The sequence below is a fragment of the Pyrenophora tritici-repentis genome, chromosome 2 (genome assembly GCF_003171515.1).
Source record: "Pyrenophora tritici-repentis strain M4 chromosome 2, whole genome shotgun sequence".
Lineage (NCBI taxonomy): Eukaryota > Fungi > Ascomycota > Dothideomycetes > Pleosporales > Pleosporaceae > Pyrenophora > Pyrenophora tritici-repentis.
The window spans coordinates 3,626,008-3,641,465 of record NC_089391.1 but is presented as its reverse complement, the minus strand read 5'-3'; the positions used below and the strand labels follow the sequence as shown (position 1 = coordinate 3,641,465).

Here is a 15,458-nt window from a genome sequence, read left to right as displayed (position 1 = left end):
CACGCGATTGCTTTTTCCATCCTAACAATACCATCTTCATTCCCCTCTGCATTCACGTGTCTCTCTTACCTACAAACATATTCACGGTGCGGTTCCTAACAAAGCTCAGCCGCCGTTGCGGTTCTTCTCTCTTGACCACACACTCCCCTACTAAACACGCCAGCAAAGCATTCAGCATGGCCTGGCGAAGCCATGGCACCAGTAACGAAACTCTGGTTCAGAACCTTGCCAAAAACAATCTCATCAAGTCGGACCGCGTCAAAGATGCCATGTTAAAGGTACGAGATGATGATACCCGACCCAAAACCCCCGACTGCATGCAGCACATGCAAGGACCCTGAACCACCAAACTAAACTGCATGTACATCAGGTCGACCGCGCACATTACGCCCCCGCCTCCCCCTACGAAGACTGTCCCCAACCCATCGGCCACCGCGCCACAATCTCCGCTCCACACATGCACGCCTCAGCCTGCGAATCCCTCCTCGACTACCTGCAACCTGGCTCTAAAGTCCTCGATATAGGTTCCGGGTCTGGCTATCTGACTGCCGTGCTCGCCAACCTCGTTGCTCCGAACGGCTCCGTCATCGGCATTGATCACATACAGCCGCTGGTCGACATGGGAAAACAGAATATGCAGAAGTCGGAGGAGGGAAGGCGCATGCTGGACTCGGGGGCAGGTTAGGTTTGTGTTGGGGGATGGGAGGAAAGGGTGGGCCGAGGGCGCGCCGTATGATGCTATTCATGTTGGGGCGGCTGCGGCAGAGCATCATCAGACCTTGACGGATCAGTTGAAGGCGCCCGGGAGGCTGTTTGTGCCTGTTCAGGAAGGTGGACTGCAATATATCTTTGTGATTGACAAGAAGGAGGATGGGAGTTTGGTGAGGAATAAGCTGTATGGTGTGCGGTATGTGCCGTTGACCGATGCACCTGTGTGAGATGGGTGTATGATCAATATTATGACATCTACACATTTCTCGATCTGCTTGGGTTTAGCTGAAATTCATGTGAGCATTTCGATCATGAATGCCTGGTGAAGAAGTCCCTACGGCAGCATACTCAACTATCATATGTCACTGCTTCCTCAACAGTACCAACTCAAGACTCCCCCTGCAAAGCCCCCACAACAACACTTCCACAACTCCCATCAAATACCCCGGGCTTCACGAACCCTACTTCCGCTCTATTTCCCCTCGCAACCACACCCCAGCTTTCCGTCTCGGGTTCAAAGACCGGCCACCCCAACCCCGTCAAGCCCTCTGCACGACCCCCACCATGTCCCTTTGTGCCTTCTCCATACCCAGCCCACTTGCATCCTCGGCTCCACCCAGCACCATATGTAACTCGGACCCATGATACGCCCCAGATCCAGGATAAAGTCTCGTATCCTCCCAGTCCCCAAAGTACCTAAACAACCACGTCTTGACACCCGCCGCAACCCTCGCTCGCGCTACGTAGGAAACAGGACAAACGAATGATTCCAGCAGAAACTTTCGCGCTTGCTCGGCCGTGACGTTGCGGCCTTGGGCGAAAGCTGGAATGGCGTAGTATCCCTGTTCGTTATCGTTGTGGCCGCGAAAATACGGGAGAGGTGCGAATTTCCCCGTCGAAGCGAGGGAGAGATATGCGCTGGGGCTGAGGACTGTTTCGTTGTCTATGACGGGGTAGAAGGGGGGTGTTGAGCGAACGGGACTGCCACCTGGTGTGGGGGGGATTTTCGAAGCAGCGAAGGAAAGGGCAGATCAGGCGATGGTGCGCATACAGGAGAGGGTTGTGGTAGTGTTGGTCGTGTTGCAGCCGACGAGGGAGGAGACGAGAGACTAATTTTCGGCTTGTTTGGCCGCGCAGTTTTGGGGGAAAGAGAAGGCGTTTCCGGAGGTGGGGATGAGCCCGTGGACGATGGGGTCTTGAGCGTAGGCGTAGGACCACCAGTCTACTGCTGCTCCGCCGGATGATTGGCCTGCGATGACAATTTTCTTTGAGTCCCCACTGAATGCGTGTATGTTCTTTTAAAGCCATTGGACGGCGAGACGTTGGTCACGGAGTCCGAGGTTGGTGTCTGTGTTTGGGCCGCCGGGAAAGCCGAAGATGTTGAGGCGGTAGTTTACTGAGACGACGATGATGTCGGTGTTATTTACAAGGTATTGGCCGTTGGCAAAGAGAGTATTTGTATTGTCGCCTGCAAAACCTGGTTGAACGTAGTTTAGGTAGTGTATCAGTAATCAGAAGTATGTAGAATAACTCACGGCCGCCATGGAATAAGACGAAAACAGGCTTCTTATTCTCAGCCGACTTATTACTCGGCTTAGACCATATGTTCAAGATGAGGCAATCATCACTTCGCTGCGTTCCGGCACTCACAGTAGAGAGATTGAGTATAGTCCTCGCTTGAGTAGTAAAGCCTGGGAAGTTGGACTGTATGGCAGCTTGTTGAGGGCAGTCACTGTCATGATTATCATTCAAAGTATCTAGTGGATTTTTCTAGCGAAAAGACATACTATCCCTATATGGCCAGTCAAGTCAGTCCATGTGTGGAGGAGCGACAACGTCTGGATGCGCATGTGTAGCTCACAAATTCGGCGGCAATGTATGCCTCTTTGCCCGTATGCTCCTTTGGTGCAAAATCGCAATTCTCCTAGCGGCGGTTGCGCGTATGGAATACCCAAGTACTCCCAGACCTCATTGGCCCTTGGTGAACGATGACCTGATATCTTGCCATTGTTTGTATCGACGGTTTCGAAATCTGGTACGTCCAATGCCAATGACGCAAGCCCAAAGAGAGAAAGGGGTATTAGACTACGCATCTTTGAGTGTGATTTGATTTCCAAGAGAATCAAAGACTATGGCGTTGTGGGTATCCCTCCATGCCAAGGCGAAACCCCACCGAAAGATATGCTAGTTAGCGGAGAAAGAACAGACTAGTGATATAGGAGGAAGGTACAAACGGTAGATCAGTAATCCACAGATTCCCTCGTACATCTGCGATGGAAGTTAACAGAAGTGACGTCAATGCCGCAGCGGCAGATTTTCACAATACAATCCCGTGCCGAAAGTAACATCTGCAGCAAGATCGCGGGTAGGCGGTAAGAGGAGACGTAGTTCGACCCTAATGTGCTGCAATGCACGAATTATCCTCGAACTCCGCATGGGGCTTTGTACCCGCCCCGCCTTGCAGGCATCTTTTGGTGTAACGACGGCAGATAGTACCTCGCTTGGCGCATAGTCTTTCCACAAATGAGGCTTATTGTCCGCTACCATTTTTACATTTTGTAGAGCCCGGACTGGAATATCTAGACGTCCTTGTAGGTTATGTGAGTGTATTGATCGCTGCACTTCACCTTTTCCTCCCTAGGTAGATGTATCTCTACATGTTCCGTCGCACGTGGCTATCTGGGTCGCCTAAGATAGAGGGGTATACCATGCTACCAACGTCTAGTCTCTTGTAGGATTCTAGGCGTACCAGCGATTAGAAGTTTTACATGAAAAGTTGCCGTCTGCTAGGCTGCGCCTTGGTATCTGGAGGCCTTAGGCCTTATGCCTTGGGTGGCCGTTGTAATACGTTGAAGCCAGATTCATGCCGAGGCGACTGTCCCGATGCCGGTGATAGTCTCTACTAAGCGGCGAAGTCGGCATGATCGTCGACTGTCACGGCGATACAACGCCGCAGCTTGTAAGCTTAGATGGTTTCACATAGTGACCTCGTGATGTGGACGTGAGCGGTCGGCATAAGTTGACTCGGTCGTGTTGATCCAAGCAAAACTGACTCGTTGCAATTTCCGGCTTATGTGAGGTTCGCGATGGCTACTGTTAGCGTCGGTGTTTGGCAGATGTGGTGAGCGTTTTCATGAGTGAAGTTGCGAGTCGGACGTGCGCCAGTGGTTGAGTGTTCTTGGCGTTCAGGCCTTCATCGCACCTGCACCTACTAGACATCCAGAAGCCTGAGCATCGCTGCGAATGTCTTTGCACCAAGGCCGCGACGAAATTAATCTTACGGACCCGAACTTCGGTATCTACGGGGTTTGCAAGGTCAGACCTATCTCGGAGTGGGGCGGATGTCTCCATGGTGAAAGTGCGGCATTCTTCTCCGACACGTGTTCACATCCATTCCTTCCAGTTCGCACGGTCTCTACTGCATACAGTCGGGGGGATGGCGCAGTGGTAGTGCGCCTGGTTGCTTCTGCTAGCTTGCTCGCAGAGGTTGAAGGTTCGAATCCTTCTCCCCTCACCGCTATAATAATTCTATTATTCTAGCTTTACCAAAAAACATCGAACGGCTCCTTTCGAAACCTGGAAAGTTTTTCACCAATACCCCGCACGCTTAACGCTAGCCGCCGCCGTACAACCGAGCCACAAAGTACCGCCGAGACGAAAATATGCCGCAACTGCCGCTATATACAACAAACGTTCAAGGTCCCATGACTTTTTCCCCTACGAGGTTTTTTTCAGTCTTAGGAGCACGGGGTTATTATAGCAAAGGGATTGGTCACAAAGGTGGAGATAAACGGGTGTCTATTACAAGGTCTCTCTCTCTTTCCTGTATAGAAGCAAAAAACCCAAACCCCCATAGTCAAACTCGACCAAAGAAACGAAATCCTACGGGTATAGAGGGAAAAAACTAGTCAAACGGCCCTAGGCCACCGTCCTACATAGTCTCTGACTGAAAAAGGACGTTAATGGATACTACTACTACTACTACTACTGCATACAGTCAGCATACAACCATGCCCGGAGCCGAATGTCATTGTGCTGGTTTTCTCCGGGTCAAGAAGGTTTATCCTCGAAGGCGCGCCGTATTCACAACATCGACAGTGCGGGAGTCAGAAGCGTTTCCGAAAGAGAACGGGCCGCATTCGCATATAGGTGCTCGGACGATACTGTAGCGAGGACAAATATAGAACCACGGGGCGAACTGTGCATCGGCAGAGCACGACACGCGAATTGGGGGTCATGAACGTGACAGTCTCAAGCGATCTCGTGGCGGTGCCCGTGAGCCCAGGGCCGGACAGCAAGGCTTCTAGATGATGTTGGCTGGGTACACGCCAAACCTTTTCCGACTGCGTCTTACGCAAAGACGGCCTTATCCTCTCTACTGTATCATGTAAAGTTACGGCCCGCCGGGGTATTCGCAGCGAAAGTCTGACAGGCCGCCTCAAAACGCCAAACTCAACGTGGGATAGCTTCTCGGTCCCAGGCGCGATACCGCAAGCGCCACCAACCTTGTCCTTGGGGGACAATAGCATTCGGGCACTCATCAACTCTCGTGCGGCCATGTGGCTTCGTCACTACCCTATCCGGACATGGGATCAATCACCAGCTAGCGCTCGCATGTAGCCTGATGAAACCCACCGCAGAGAGGAAGACGGTCAACGTTCGCGCACGCATCGAGCCCCACCATGCGATTGTATGTACAGTAGTGCAACGAACATGCTAGTTCTCATCCAGCAAAAGAGAATCGCGCAATTCGTGATGCGCGGGTGCCCCCGGTCCAGGCACCCATCGTGGGTGCACGTTCTGTGGCTAGTCAACGGTCCAATACCAGGATGTGAATCCTTCGAGGCTTCAACCAGTCCCCAGCCGCAAAGCCGGGAAAAGCGCTCTGCTGCTGTTGGATCATGAAACTCAAATGCTCTTGTTTCTGTAAAGCCTGGTGTCCCCCATGTAAGGCGCAGACCACTGGGGCACTACCAAACGTCAAGCTTAGAAAAGCAGTACTGTCTCATAGTCAACTTTCTTTAAGGCTGGCATAATCCCACCCGGTGGGCCTTAATCAGGAACAGAAACGTACGTCTCCCCATTGGTACTGTCTGCATCAAATGCTGCCTTTCCGTTGTTGATCATGACCCTTCGGTCTACGCAACCCCATCATCCCAAGACGACTGCCATCTCACGAAGACCCAGGGACTCTGCCGACCAGCACCTCTCTATTCAGCCATCAGAAATTCCACAAATAAGAAGTGCTCGCCCGCGCCGTGCCGCAACCTTGCCAACGCCCCGCCACAATCCCATTCACAGTCCGCAACAATCAATTAAGTGGGTCCTAGAAGGTTCAGATTGGATTGATTGATTACCGCTTTAAGCCTAGTAGTTACCTATAGGAGTTTAAGCCCTACCTAGATAGGTAAGTGGGTCTAGGAGAGTGACCGGATTGAATTGATTGTTGCGGAGTCTAAATCCCATTGATTATCAGTCGCCCAATTCGCGCCCACCTTCGCTAGCCTGGAATACTTCACACACTCTTGACAGCAACCCACCTTGCAACAACTCTCTTGCGATAAGTGTCGAACAGGACCCATCTCACAGTCTCCTTCCTGTGCAAACACTAGACTTCTTGTCCCACGACTCCCCCCAAGGCTCAGACACGGGACTCGGTGCTATTACTGGACATTACCCGTCGCACACTCAGCAAAGTCAGCACATTGAAAGTCTGGGACTTCTTGCGTCTCCCTTAACTTCCGCATCTGGTAGCCACGAATTTGACGTCCAATTGTCGGCCGATTCTGGACAGCCACACGGCTCTTTCTTTGCCTTACAAGACATGAGGTAAAGTCTCCCGAGATCTTGTACGAGCTGTTTCTGACTCAAACAGCACCTTGGGATTCATGATGGCTCCCTCGCAGTACGGCATGAGCCATTACGGCAACCCACAGTCTTCTTATTCAAATGGCTACCCGCCCCAGCAATCTTACGCTGAGCCAAGATCATCAACTTCAGGTCCTTACGGCTCATCCTACTCTTCAAGTCCGGCACCAAATGAGAGTCAGCAAAGCAGGCCCGAGCAGCACGCTGCATTACCACCATACCAGCCTCAACACCCATCGCTTCCACGGAGTCCGTACCAGCAACAACAGTCCGCAGATTCTATTCGAGCAAACAACGCTCCTATGGCTTCCGCCTCCCATTCATACACGTATTCAGCACCACAGAACAACAGCTTTCCAAATCAGCCATTAGGAAACAACAACTATCCGCCGTGAGTCCGTTGAGAATACCTGCAGCTTTGGTCACTAACACAACCTAGACCACAGCTTTATCCTCCGACTACTTATGGTGTCAACGACTATCACCCTTTGCCTACAATGTACCCGCCAACAGCTACGACGCCTTCCGCTTATGCATCTTATGACACCCAACAGAGTGCCCCGCCGCCTAATGGCCCTGTTCCAGCACTTTCATCATCACCAAGTACGCAAGGCAATTCAGTAATGCCGCGAGTGTTGAACTCGCGACCAAAGCCTCAATGTTGGGAACACGGGTGCAACGGCCGCCAGTTCTCTACTTTCAGCAACCTTTTACGGCATCAACGAGAAAAATCGGGAACCGCATCAAAGAGCTCATGTCCTCGATGCGGTGCTGAATTCACACGCACTACTGCAAGGAATGGGCATATGGCACATGACAAATGCAAGCCCCGGCGAGCATCTGAAGCAGGCGGGTAGATTACGTTTGCATTGTACCGTTCAATCTGTCCAGGACTTTCCAGTCAGTAGGGAATAGCCGCGAAGCGCGAACGGACCCGGATTGACTTGGCCAATGGCAAATTGCCGTAGCGTGGACTATCGGGTACAGCGCTTCTATCCAAGGACGACGACATCAACACGCACAATTTGAGGCATGTCTATGTGTGGTCATGCTATCAAGCTCCACTTATACGCAGAGGAGCTATTGAGGATGTGAGCTAGGCTCGAGAGGACACACAAGTTCGTGGCGAGACATGGTGCAGTTCGGCATATACCCTTAGACATTTTCGTCCTGGAGTCCACTGGGAGTTTTTTTGATACTGGAGGCATCTTCCTAGGCGTTTCATCAAGCGTTAGCGCATAATTCATTTCTTATTCAACGAATTCGGTCTATCTTGTCAATTTTGAGTCGCGGCTATGATGGCACGGTGGGGGGATGGCGCAGTGGTAAAGCGCCTGGTATTCCTTTACCGCACTCCAAATTTGCAGTGTAGTAGAGGTCGAAGGTTCGAATCCTTCTCCTCTCACCGCCACTTGTGGCTTTACCAAAAAATATCGAACGGCTTACTCCAACTCGCAAATTTTCACCTACCCCTGCAAACCTAAGCGACAGGTTATAGCCGCAGTACACCCGAGCCACGCACTGCTACGACTACAAACACTACGCTAAGCTTGTTACAACCCTACGCCTCGTTCAAGATCCCATGGCTTTTTCCCCTTTGAGGTTTTTTCAGACTTAGGAACACGAGGAAAGCGTTGCAAAAAGAGATAGGTTGAAGAGAAGGAAAAACAGGCAGCTATAATAGGGTTTTACTTTCTCTCCTCCCCTGTAATAGCTAGGACATGCCTAAACTACATTAGTCAAACATAACCAACGAACATCAAAGGAGAGATAAAAATAGCTAGAATGGCATCTGCCACCGTCCTACATAGTCTCTGACTGATAAAGGACGCTAATGGATTACATACATACATACATATGATGGCACGGTCAAGCATGGGGCAAAGGCGCCAGAGCGAGAGCATGCAGCGTCTACCCACACCAAGTCGCTTGTTGCGGTCCCATTATTCGTCATAGTTACATGTCAAAACCCCCATGTAAGAAAGGTGCGTAGCTATCTGTGCATAGCGTGGAGGTTGGTGTACAGACGGGGGCGTTGGCCGCATGCCGGCGAGGGATTGCGGGAGGATTGGGAGGAACGAGAAAAGCAGGAACACGGAACACCTGCTCCTTGAGGATGCCCTTGCGCTTGTTCCCTGCTATTGTCCCGGTTCTATGGTTCGCGAAGAATGCATCAGAACCTACCACGCTCGTCTCTCAGGGTCCGTAAACGAGTTTACGCAAAGTCATGGCTGACGCTAAACCCGCACGGCATTATTCGGCACTGCCGCGCCAGAGCGTTGGCGAGCGAAAAAGCCAGCCCAGTCCGAAGGGGGAAATCTACCGAGCACCATGTACGATTCATTCCATGTTGTGTGATAACAGCTGACCAGGCCTTCCCGACAAAACTCGAGAAGTCGCAATTTCGATCTCGACTTGCCATGGACGCCATCACAGATGATCCACCACGATCGCTGGTGCCAGCAAATATCGTCGGTTCGCTCTCCTACGTAATTACTCACGCTACGCGCACCAAGTATGGTGAGCCCTGTTCGCAATGCATGTGCCAAGAAAAGGCGAGCGAGGCTGCCGACCGCATTCAAGTAACGATCAGACTAGCGGGCCGTTGTCGCCACGACTTGGCGGGAAAGCCTCGTACAGAAAGCACCCACCGTCCTGGACAAAATCCAGCCAGAAACCCAGAACCCAGAACCCAGAACCGAGCTGCCGAGCGCCCACCACTGACGCGCAGTACCGTATCTGATCACGTTCGTAACGATTTGTGATACTTAGCAATTGTGGACCAGGGCTCGTATGCGCAAGTCAACCATGCCATCTGGACATTGGCAGCTGCTGCGCCGTTACTGGTCTTCTTCTTGGTCTTCTCTCGCTATAGTTGACCGTCTACGGAACAGTATGCTGTCGGGTTTATTTCTCCGTGTCTCGGGATACCTTCAATCGTATGCTGGTCATGGAACATCTGCGCTTCTCGACGCCGCATCTGGCGTATATGGGAATGTGGAGAGTGCTCGGGTGACGTGTATATTTCTGGCCTTGACTGCAATCAAGCACACGTTCTGTGGCTTGCTGATTACGGCTCGGCGCTGGACTCGACTTGTGTTTAGAAGGTGATTGAAGCTTCAGCGTGCATGTCGCCAAGACCAGCACTGCAGCTGGACATCGTGTCTAGCGACTAACCTCCTTAGCAGGACCCGGGACCGGATATTCATACTCGTGTGCCGGTGATTGGTCGCGGAACAAGGAATTATTGCCGGACCACAGTGGCAGACGGCAGGTATCTGTCTTCACTTCTTGCAGTAACTCCCCAGTTCGTACGATTCTATGGTGGCCACTATCTGAGCTGATAGACTACATAAGTATTTCATGCAGGTCTAGGTCATCGCTATCTGGGCACCCGGTACCGAAGTTCTGGAACTACCCCCTAGGCAATTTATTGTCTCTTGACCGCTTCATATTGTGATTGCACGAGACATCGCAGGTCAGCTCTCGGCCGAGGCCTGCCAGTGTAACAATTGATGGCGCTTGTGTGAAAGGGTCTTTGCCGTTGAACCTGTTTCGCCCCACAGCAATGAGCTCAGCCGACGAGGCCGAGGCTGCCGTGTGGGTCGAGCCTGAGGCGTGAAATACATATCACAAGGGTACGTGGGCGGGGCGCGGATAGGCGGGAAGGATGGCAGTCACTTGATCCCTCAATCGAGTGCTGGTCAAAGACGGTTGAGACATGACACCCAGTCGCAAATGTGTGCTCACGTGATATGTAGTCTTCGCAGGTCGGATATTTCAATTTGTCTTCGGCCAGCGAACAGCCATGAGTAAGCAAAAGTGGGTAACCCACCAGACTGCGCAACACTGATTCTTGCAGTTTTCACAACTGGATTCATCGTTTTGCATCACATCGAACTGCCGCGATCGATTTTTCGGCCCGGAGGCAGCTCAGCCCACGGAAGTACAAATGGTGCAACATTCACTTCGATGCCGGAATGCTGGCCAACTCAGGACATCATCGCCGGCGGCACAGTAACGGGCGTCAGGCCTCCATCCACTTGGCTCGTCTCAAAACGTCTGCATCGTATGGTATCGTCTGGCGGCCTTAAGACCGCCCCACACCATAACAATCTTCTGGGTTCCTCGACACGAGTCCTGTTTCCCGGATTCGATATGGCCAAGGAGTGATGGACATGTCGCTACGCATACATCATGCGATTCCGACAGATTCACACGTGTGCGCGTCGGAAAGCGCATGCCATGGCGAGATCTTCGGTGGGGGCGTCAAATGGTGGTTTTAACCGCTTCAGCGACGTGACCGAGAAGCGCAAAGGCGCCGGCAACGTCGCCGATTCTAACACAAATGCGCGTCTCTAAAGCACCACGCCGCAATTGATATACACTAGGGTGGGATGCCTAGATGTACAATGTGAGCAACCCGTGCCCGCCATCATGCAAGGCGACATGGTGCGGACAGCAAAAATCTATGGCACATGGCCGCACACAAACTTCAACAATCCACTTGTTGTGTGGTAGGTTTTCTGCAGTAGCAGCAGCCACCATTCCGAACCATGCATCGTCTCGCGTGCAGGGCTGATGTGCATGGTTTTAGTTACATGGAACCCCAGGGCCATGGTTTGACTCGTAGCATTTGCCTGTCGCTGGCACCACTACTGCTGTGGGAGACCAAACCTGGATTGCAGTACCACTTTGACGCCTCAAGGAGGGCCGGCTAATGTCGCCGCTTGCTGCTAAACGGCAGACAGTGTGGCGCTTCTAACCTAACCAGGCGGCGCGCGCGTGGGGATAGTTCAGCTGCACGTAACTGCCAGGGTGATAAACAGGAAGCACGGGGTATAACAGGAGGTCTTGAGCCCCATAAATTCGACGTAATGAGTTCCATGGTCAGATGGGGTATGCTTGTCGCTGGCTTTCAGCCTCAACCGCCGGCTGAGTCCTGGAGTTGCCCCGGTTTCGTCGCTTCGTCTTGTAGTCAGCATGCTCCCGAAGCGTCACTGCTTGCGGCCTTCCATTACTCTTTAGGCATCGTGGGTGCATGCGAAGCATCTGTGTCACCCGTGCCGCAATAAGAATTAAAAAGCGGGCACGTCTGGTTGTATGCTGCCGTCCACATCGCTCTTCTCTGCTTCGTCATTTGCTTCGCTATCCTTGTGGCTAGGTGTTGCTATCACTCAGCGTTAGTCACTGGGATCCGAAGTGGACCCGGCTCTTGAATACGAAAACGATACCGTTGTCCCCTAACTACCGTAGTGCCAAGAAAACTGCATCATCAATGGACCACATCTGAGACATGTCGCTCCATACAAGTGGATGAGGACTGTTAGTGTAGAGGGGAACAGCTGGCTGTACAGTCATGTCACGAACACGATGATACAAGCTCTCGGCATGACCGATGGGGCAAACAGTGTGACGTATATTCAGATTTTGCAAAGTTGTTCGATCGACTGTGCCGCAATTATTCGTTCACCTGATAATAAGCCAAGAGGTACTGGCAAGATACGAAGAAGAGGACAAGATTTTGATATGTCTATTATGTAAGACAAAGTCCCGTGGGTACTAGGATCTTTTGAGTCATTGTGGTAGATCGAAAAAGGGCGATAGAAGGGCGCTCAGGGTCGCGATGATTCACAATTGAGGCTGAGAGCGATGGATGATGGCTCGCCCCGCTGAACGGTGACTCCCCGCAGGCAGGAGGGAGCTCGGGCCAACACCTAACCACCACGACATGTTCTATACACGTACGGCCGACTGACATCGCAAGCACCTTCGCCATCATCCATAACATCACATATAAGCTCATTTACACTAATGTCTTCCATTCATCTGTGAACGCCTAATTGGCACCTTCACGCAACTCGCCTACGAGTTGTCATCAGCCTTCGCTTGACGCAGTCTCACTCATCATTTGCGCTTTACACCCTTCAAAATGCTTCCTTTATTATCGCGAAAATTCCGTATTCATTTCTCACACACGAACTCGCGATCATTACAAAGAATACTTTCCGCAGTAACGCGGTGACATAGAAGTTGAGAAGCCTAGAAGATCTACATCACTCGGTCGGTTTGACACGCAGATCCGGACACATTCCTTCGCTAGTCCGCTGCCATGGCGTCTATATTTACCTTCGATCCTGATCCTCCGCGGGTGTCATCCCCATGGGCAACAACACCTATCGGCGACGCCACCCAGCCGCCCGCTCCGAACCAAACGTCTAAGCTCCTTCCTTCGCAGGTCGGCAAGGGCGACTGCACAGTGTCCGACAAGGAGGTTCCGACAGGTGACGTCGAATATACGAGCATCAAAAGGCTGGAGGCAGAGCCTCAGGATGGTCCTACAGAATACAAGCTACATCTGCTTTTAAGGCGACGGCGGTCCTTCACACGGGCTAGCAATGGACGTTACATGTCAGGGTCTATGCGACGGAATGAAGCTTCCATCCCAGTACCTGTGGGTCGTAGTGTAGCTGAAGCAGTTCCTCTATCCAACACACCTCCGCCACTTGCCTCTACGCAGTCAAAGCAACATCGTCTTGAGCAACTCACCACTCAACTGCTCTGGCGCCTACAGCAGTCATGTCCCTATCATATCTCTTCATCAACAGCCCCTGTACTACCCCATCTTCCCGATGATGCGCGTCTCTCTGCGCCTGAAATGCCCCAGCGGCTTCTCCCTGGCTTGGAGGAGAGCAAAGGTGCACTGTACGAGATCGGTGTCGCAGACGATGGAACCATCGTTGGCTTGGCAGAAGATGAGATGGAAGAGAGTCTGAACAATTTGCGCGCTATGGCTGCAAGTCTAGGCTGTGGCATTGAAGTCTTGCGCAGAGTCCCCGTGGGTGAGTGCGAATGGGTTGAAGATGCCGGCACACCACAGCAAAGAGTTCTCAAGTCTCAGCTACTAGTCGCTGAAGCCTTGGTTCGTCCAGAGCAGCATCTAATTGATCATACAAGGAAGATCCAGCAGGATCTTGGCAACATGTCACTGAATGCTTCTGGCAGCAGCATAGACCTACCGAGCACACCTCAAACCACCACTGAGCAGATGCGAGTGTCAGTCACCGGAGCCACCATGTCGGGCAAATCTACTCTCCTCGGCACGCTTTCTACCGCCACGTTAGACAACGGTCGTGGAAAGAGTCGGCTGAGCTTGCTGAAGCACAGGCATGAGATTGCATCAGGCATGACCAGTTCAGTAACTCAGGAGCTTATAGGGTATCGCGACGACAAGGAACATACGCAGGTGATCAGCTATGGCTCTGGGGATGTTTCATCCTGGATTGACATACACGCTGCAGTGGAGGCTGCTGGTAATGGCAGGCTCGTGTTTCTTTCAGATTCCGCAGGACATCCTCGCTTCAGGCGCACCACTGTTCGTGGTATTGTTGGATGGCAAGTTTCATCTCCCTAGAAGTGTCGTACCGCTTCTCCTGCTAAAGTCCGAGGTTTGCTAACCTACTTATCAGGCAACCGCATTGGACACTGTTGTGTGTACCATCTGACAACTCTGAAGATTCTTCGGGCAAGCTGGGAGCGTCGCCTACGTCCGAGGAATTACTAGGACCCGCTGCTGCAGGATTTGATCTCTCACACGCTCATCTGCAGCTCTGTCTCGCCTTGGAACTACCACTTGTCATCGCCATCACCAAGTACGATTTGGCTACCAAGAACGGCTTGAGAAGCACCATAGTGAAGCTGTTCACGGCGCTAAGAGAGCACGGTCGTAAGCCTTTTCTCATCACTGATCCGTCCACATCTGTTCTAGAAGCCGACCTACACACCGTCGAGGCATCGGATCTAAATGAGACGGACAAGACCATTGAACTTCTGAAAGAGTCACCACTCGCGGCAGTCCCTGTTGTACTCACTAGCGCGATCAAAGGGATCGGCATTCAGAAACTGCATGCTTTCCTGAGAAGACTTCCTATGCCAACGGAGGAGACAAACCCACCATCTGGAACGCCTTCAACTCTGTTCTATATCGAAGATGTCTACAGCGTGCGTACTAGTACCTCTGCTAACAGCTCCACCATCATCGGAGGACACCTCCGCTACGGCTCCCTAACGATCGGAGACGAGCTACTCCTTGGGCCATACTCGGTCGACATCAGCTCCGACGATAGTGACAGCGGCAGCGGCACTCAACCAACCCGAAAACTTACAATATCACAATCACGCTCTTTCCCCGGCGCACTCAACACAAAATCCAAAAACACGCTCTTGCGTGACCGACACAGCGAGTGGCGACGCGTCCGCATCACATCACTCCGCAACCTACGACTCCCCGTCCGTACATTACATGTAGGCCAGGTGGGTACCATGGGAATCATACCCGTCGACACACCACCCCTTTCCAGTCCCTCCATCAACAGAATACGCAAAGGCATGGTACTGTGTGCAAGCGAAGCCAAAGCTCACAAAACCATCACCGTTCGCTTCCAGGACAAACAAGCTCAAGGCATCAAAGGTCTCAGCGTAGGCACCGCTGTCGTCGTCTACATTGCCAGTGTACGCGCTTCTTCGAAAGTCGTTTCCGTGGCTCTTGAAACCGTAAACGCTCCCTTGCCTCCGCGGACATCGCAAGATGACGATGATGCGTTTGGTTTCGGCTTCGAGGATGAGGCCGATGAGATGGATATGAGTGGTTCGAATGCACCGCCTGCTGTTATTGTGACGTTTCAGTTTATTGCGTCGCGTGAGTTTGTTGAAGAGGGAGCTAGGGTGTTGATTATGCCTGGTGGTGGAGGGCCTGGATTGTTTGGGAGTGGGGAGAGAGGGGCTAAGGGTATGGCTGGGTTGGAAGGGTTTGTGGGAAGGTTGGTTGAGGATGGTTTGTAAGGGATGTTGTTGTGTTGGGTGTTCATTTTTCTCATTAT

At 52.1% G+C, this 15,458-nt stretch overlaps 4 protein-coding genes across 4 annotated transcripts; all 4 read left to right on the top strand.

Annotated features, from left to right (window-relative positions):
* Window positions 1-176: 176 nt before the first annotated feature.
* Window positions 177-685, top strand: PtrM4_068320 (Pcm, Protein-L-isoaspartate carboxylmethyltransferase; the record flags this gene model as incomplete). The annotated part of the gene is made up of 2 exons (XM_001933510.2): window positions 177-278; window positions 371-685. 2 exons carry the CDS (start codon window positions 177-179, stop codon window positions 683-685), a joined length of 417 nt encoding a protein of 138 aa, XP_001933545.2.
* A 5,914-nt stretch (window positions 686-6,599) lies between these two features.
* PtrM4_068310 (uncharacterized protein) lies at window positions 6,600-7,436 on the top strand (the record flags this gene model as incomplete). Its single annotated transcript, XM_066105818.1, has 3 exons — window positions 6,600-6,970; window positions 7,019-7,182; window positions 7,429-7,436. 3 exons carry the CDS (start codon window positions 6,600-6,602, stop codon window positions 7,434-7,436), a joined length of 543 nt encoding a protein of 180 aa, XP_065964445.1.
* A 3,340-nt stretch (window positions 7,437-10,776) lies between these two features.
* Window positions 10,777-10,941, top strand: PtrM4_068300 (uncharacterized protein; the record flags this gene model as incomplete). Its single annotated transcript, XM_066105817.1, has 1 exon — window positions 10,777-10,941. One exon carries the CDS (start codon window positions 10,777-10,779, stop codon window positions 10,939-10,941), a length of 165 nt encoding a protein of 54 aa, XP_065964444.1.
* A 1,750-nt stretch (window positions 10,942-12,691) lies between these two features.
* PtrM4_068290 (GTP-binding protein 2) lies at window positions 12,692-15,420 on the top strand (the record flags this gene model as incomplete). Its single annotated transcript, XM_066105816.1, has 2 exons — window positions 12,692-13,974; window positions 14,049-15,420. The coding sequence occupies 2 exons, from the start codon at window positions 12,692-12,694 to the stop codon at window positions 15,418-15,420; spliced, it is 2,655 nt and encodes an 884-aa protein (XP_065964443.1).
* Window positions 15,421-15,458: the final 38 nt, after the last annotated feature.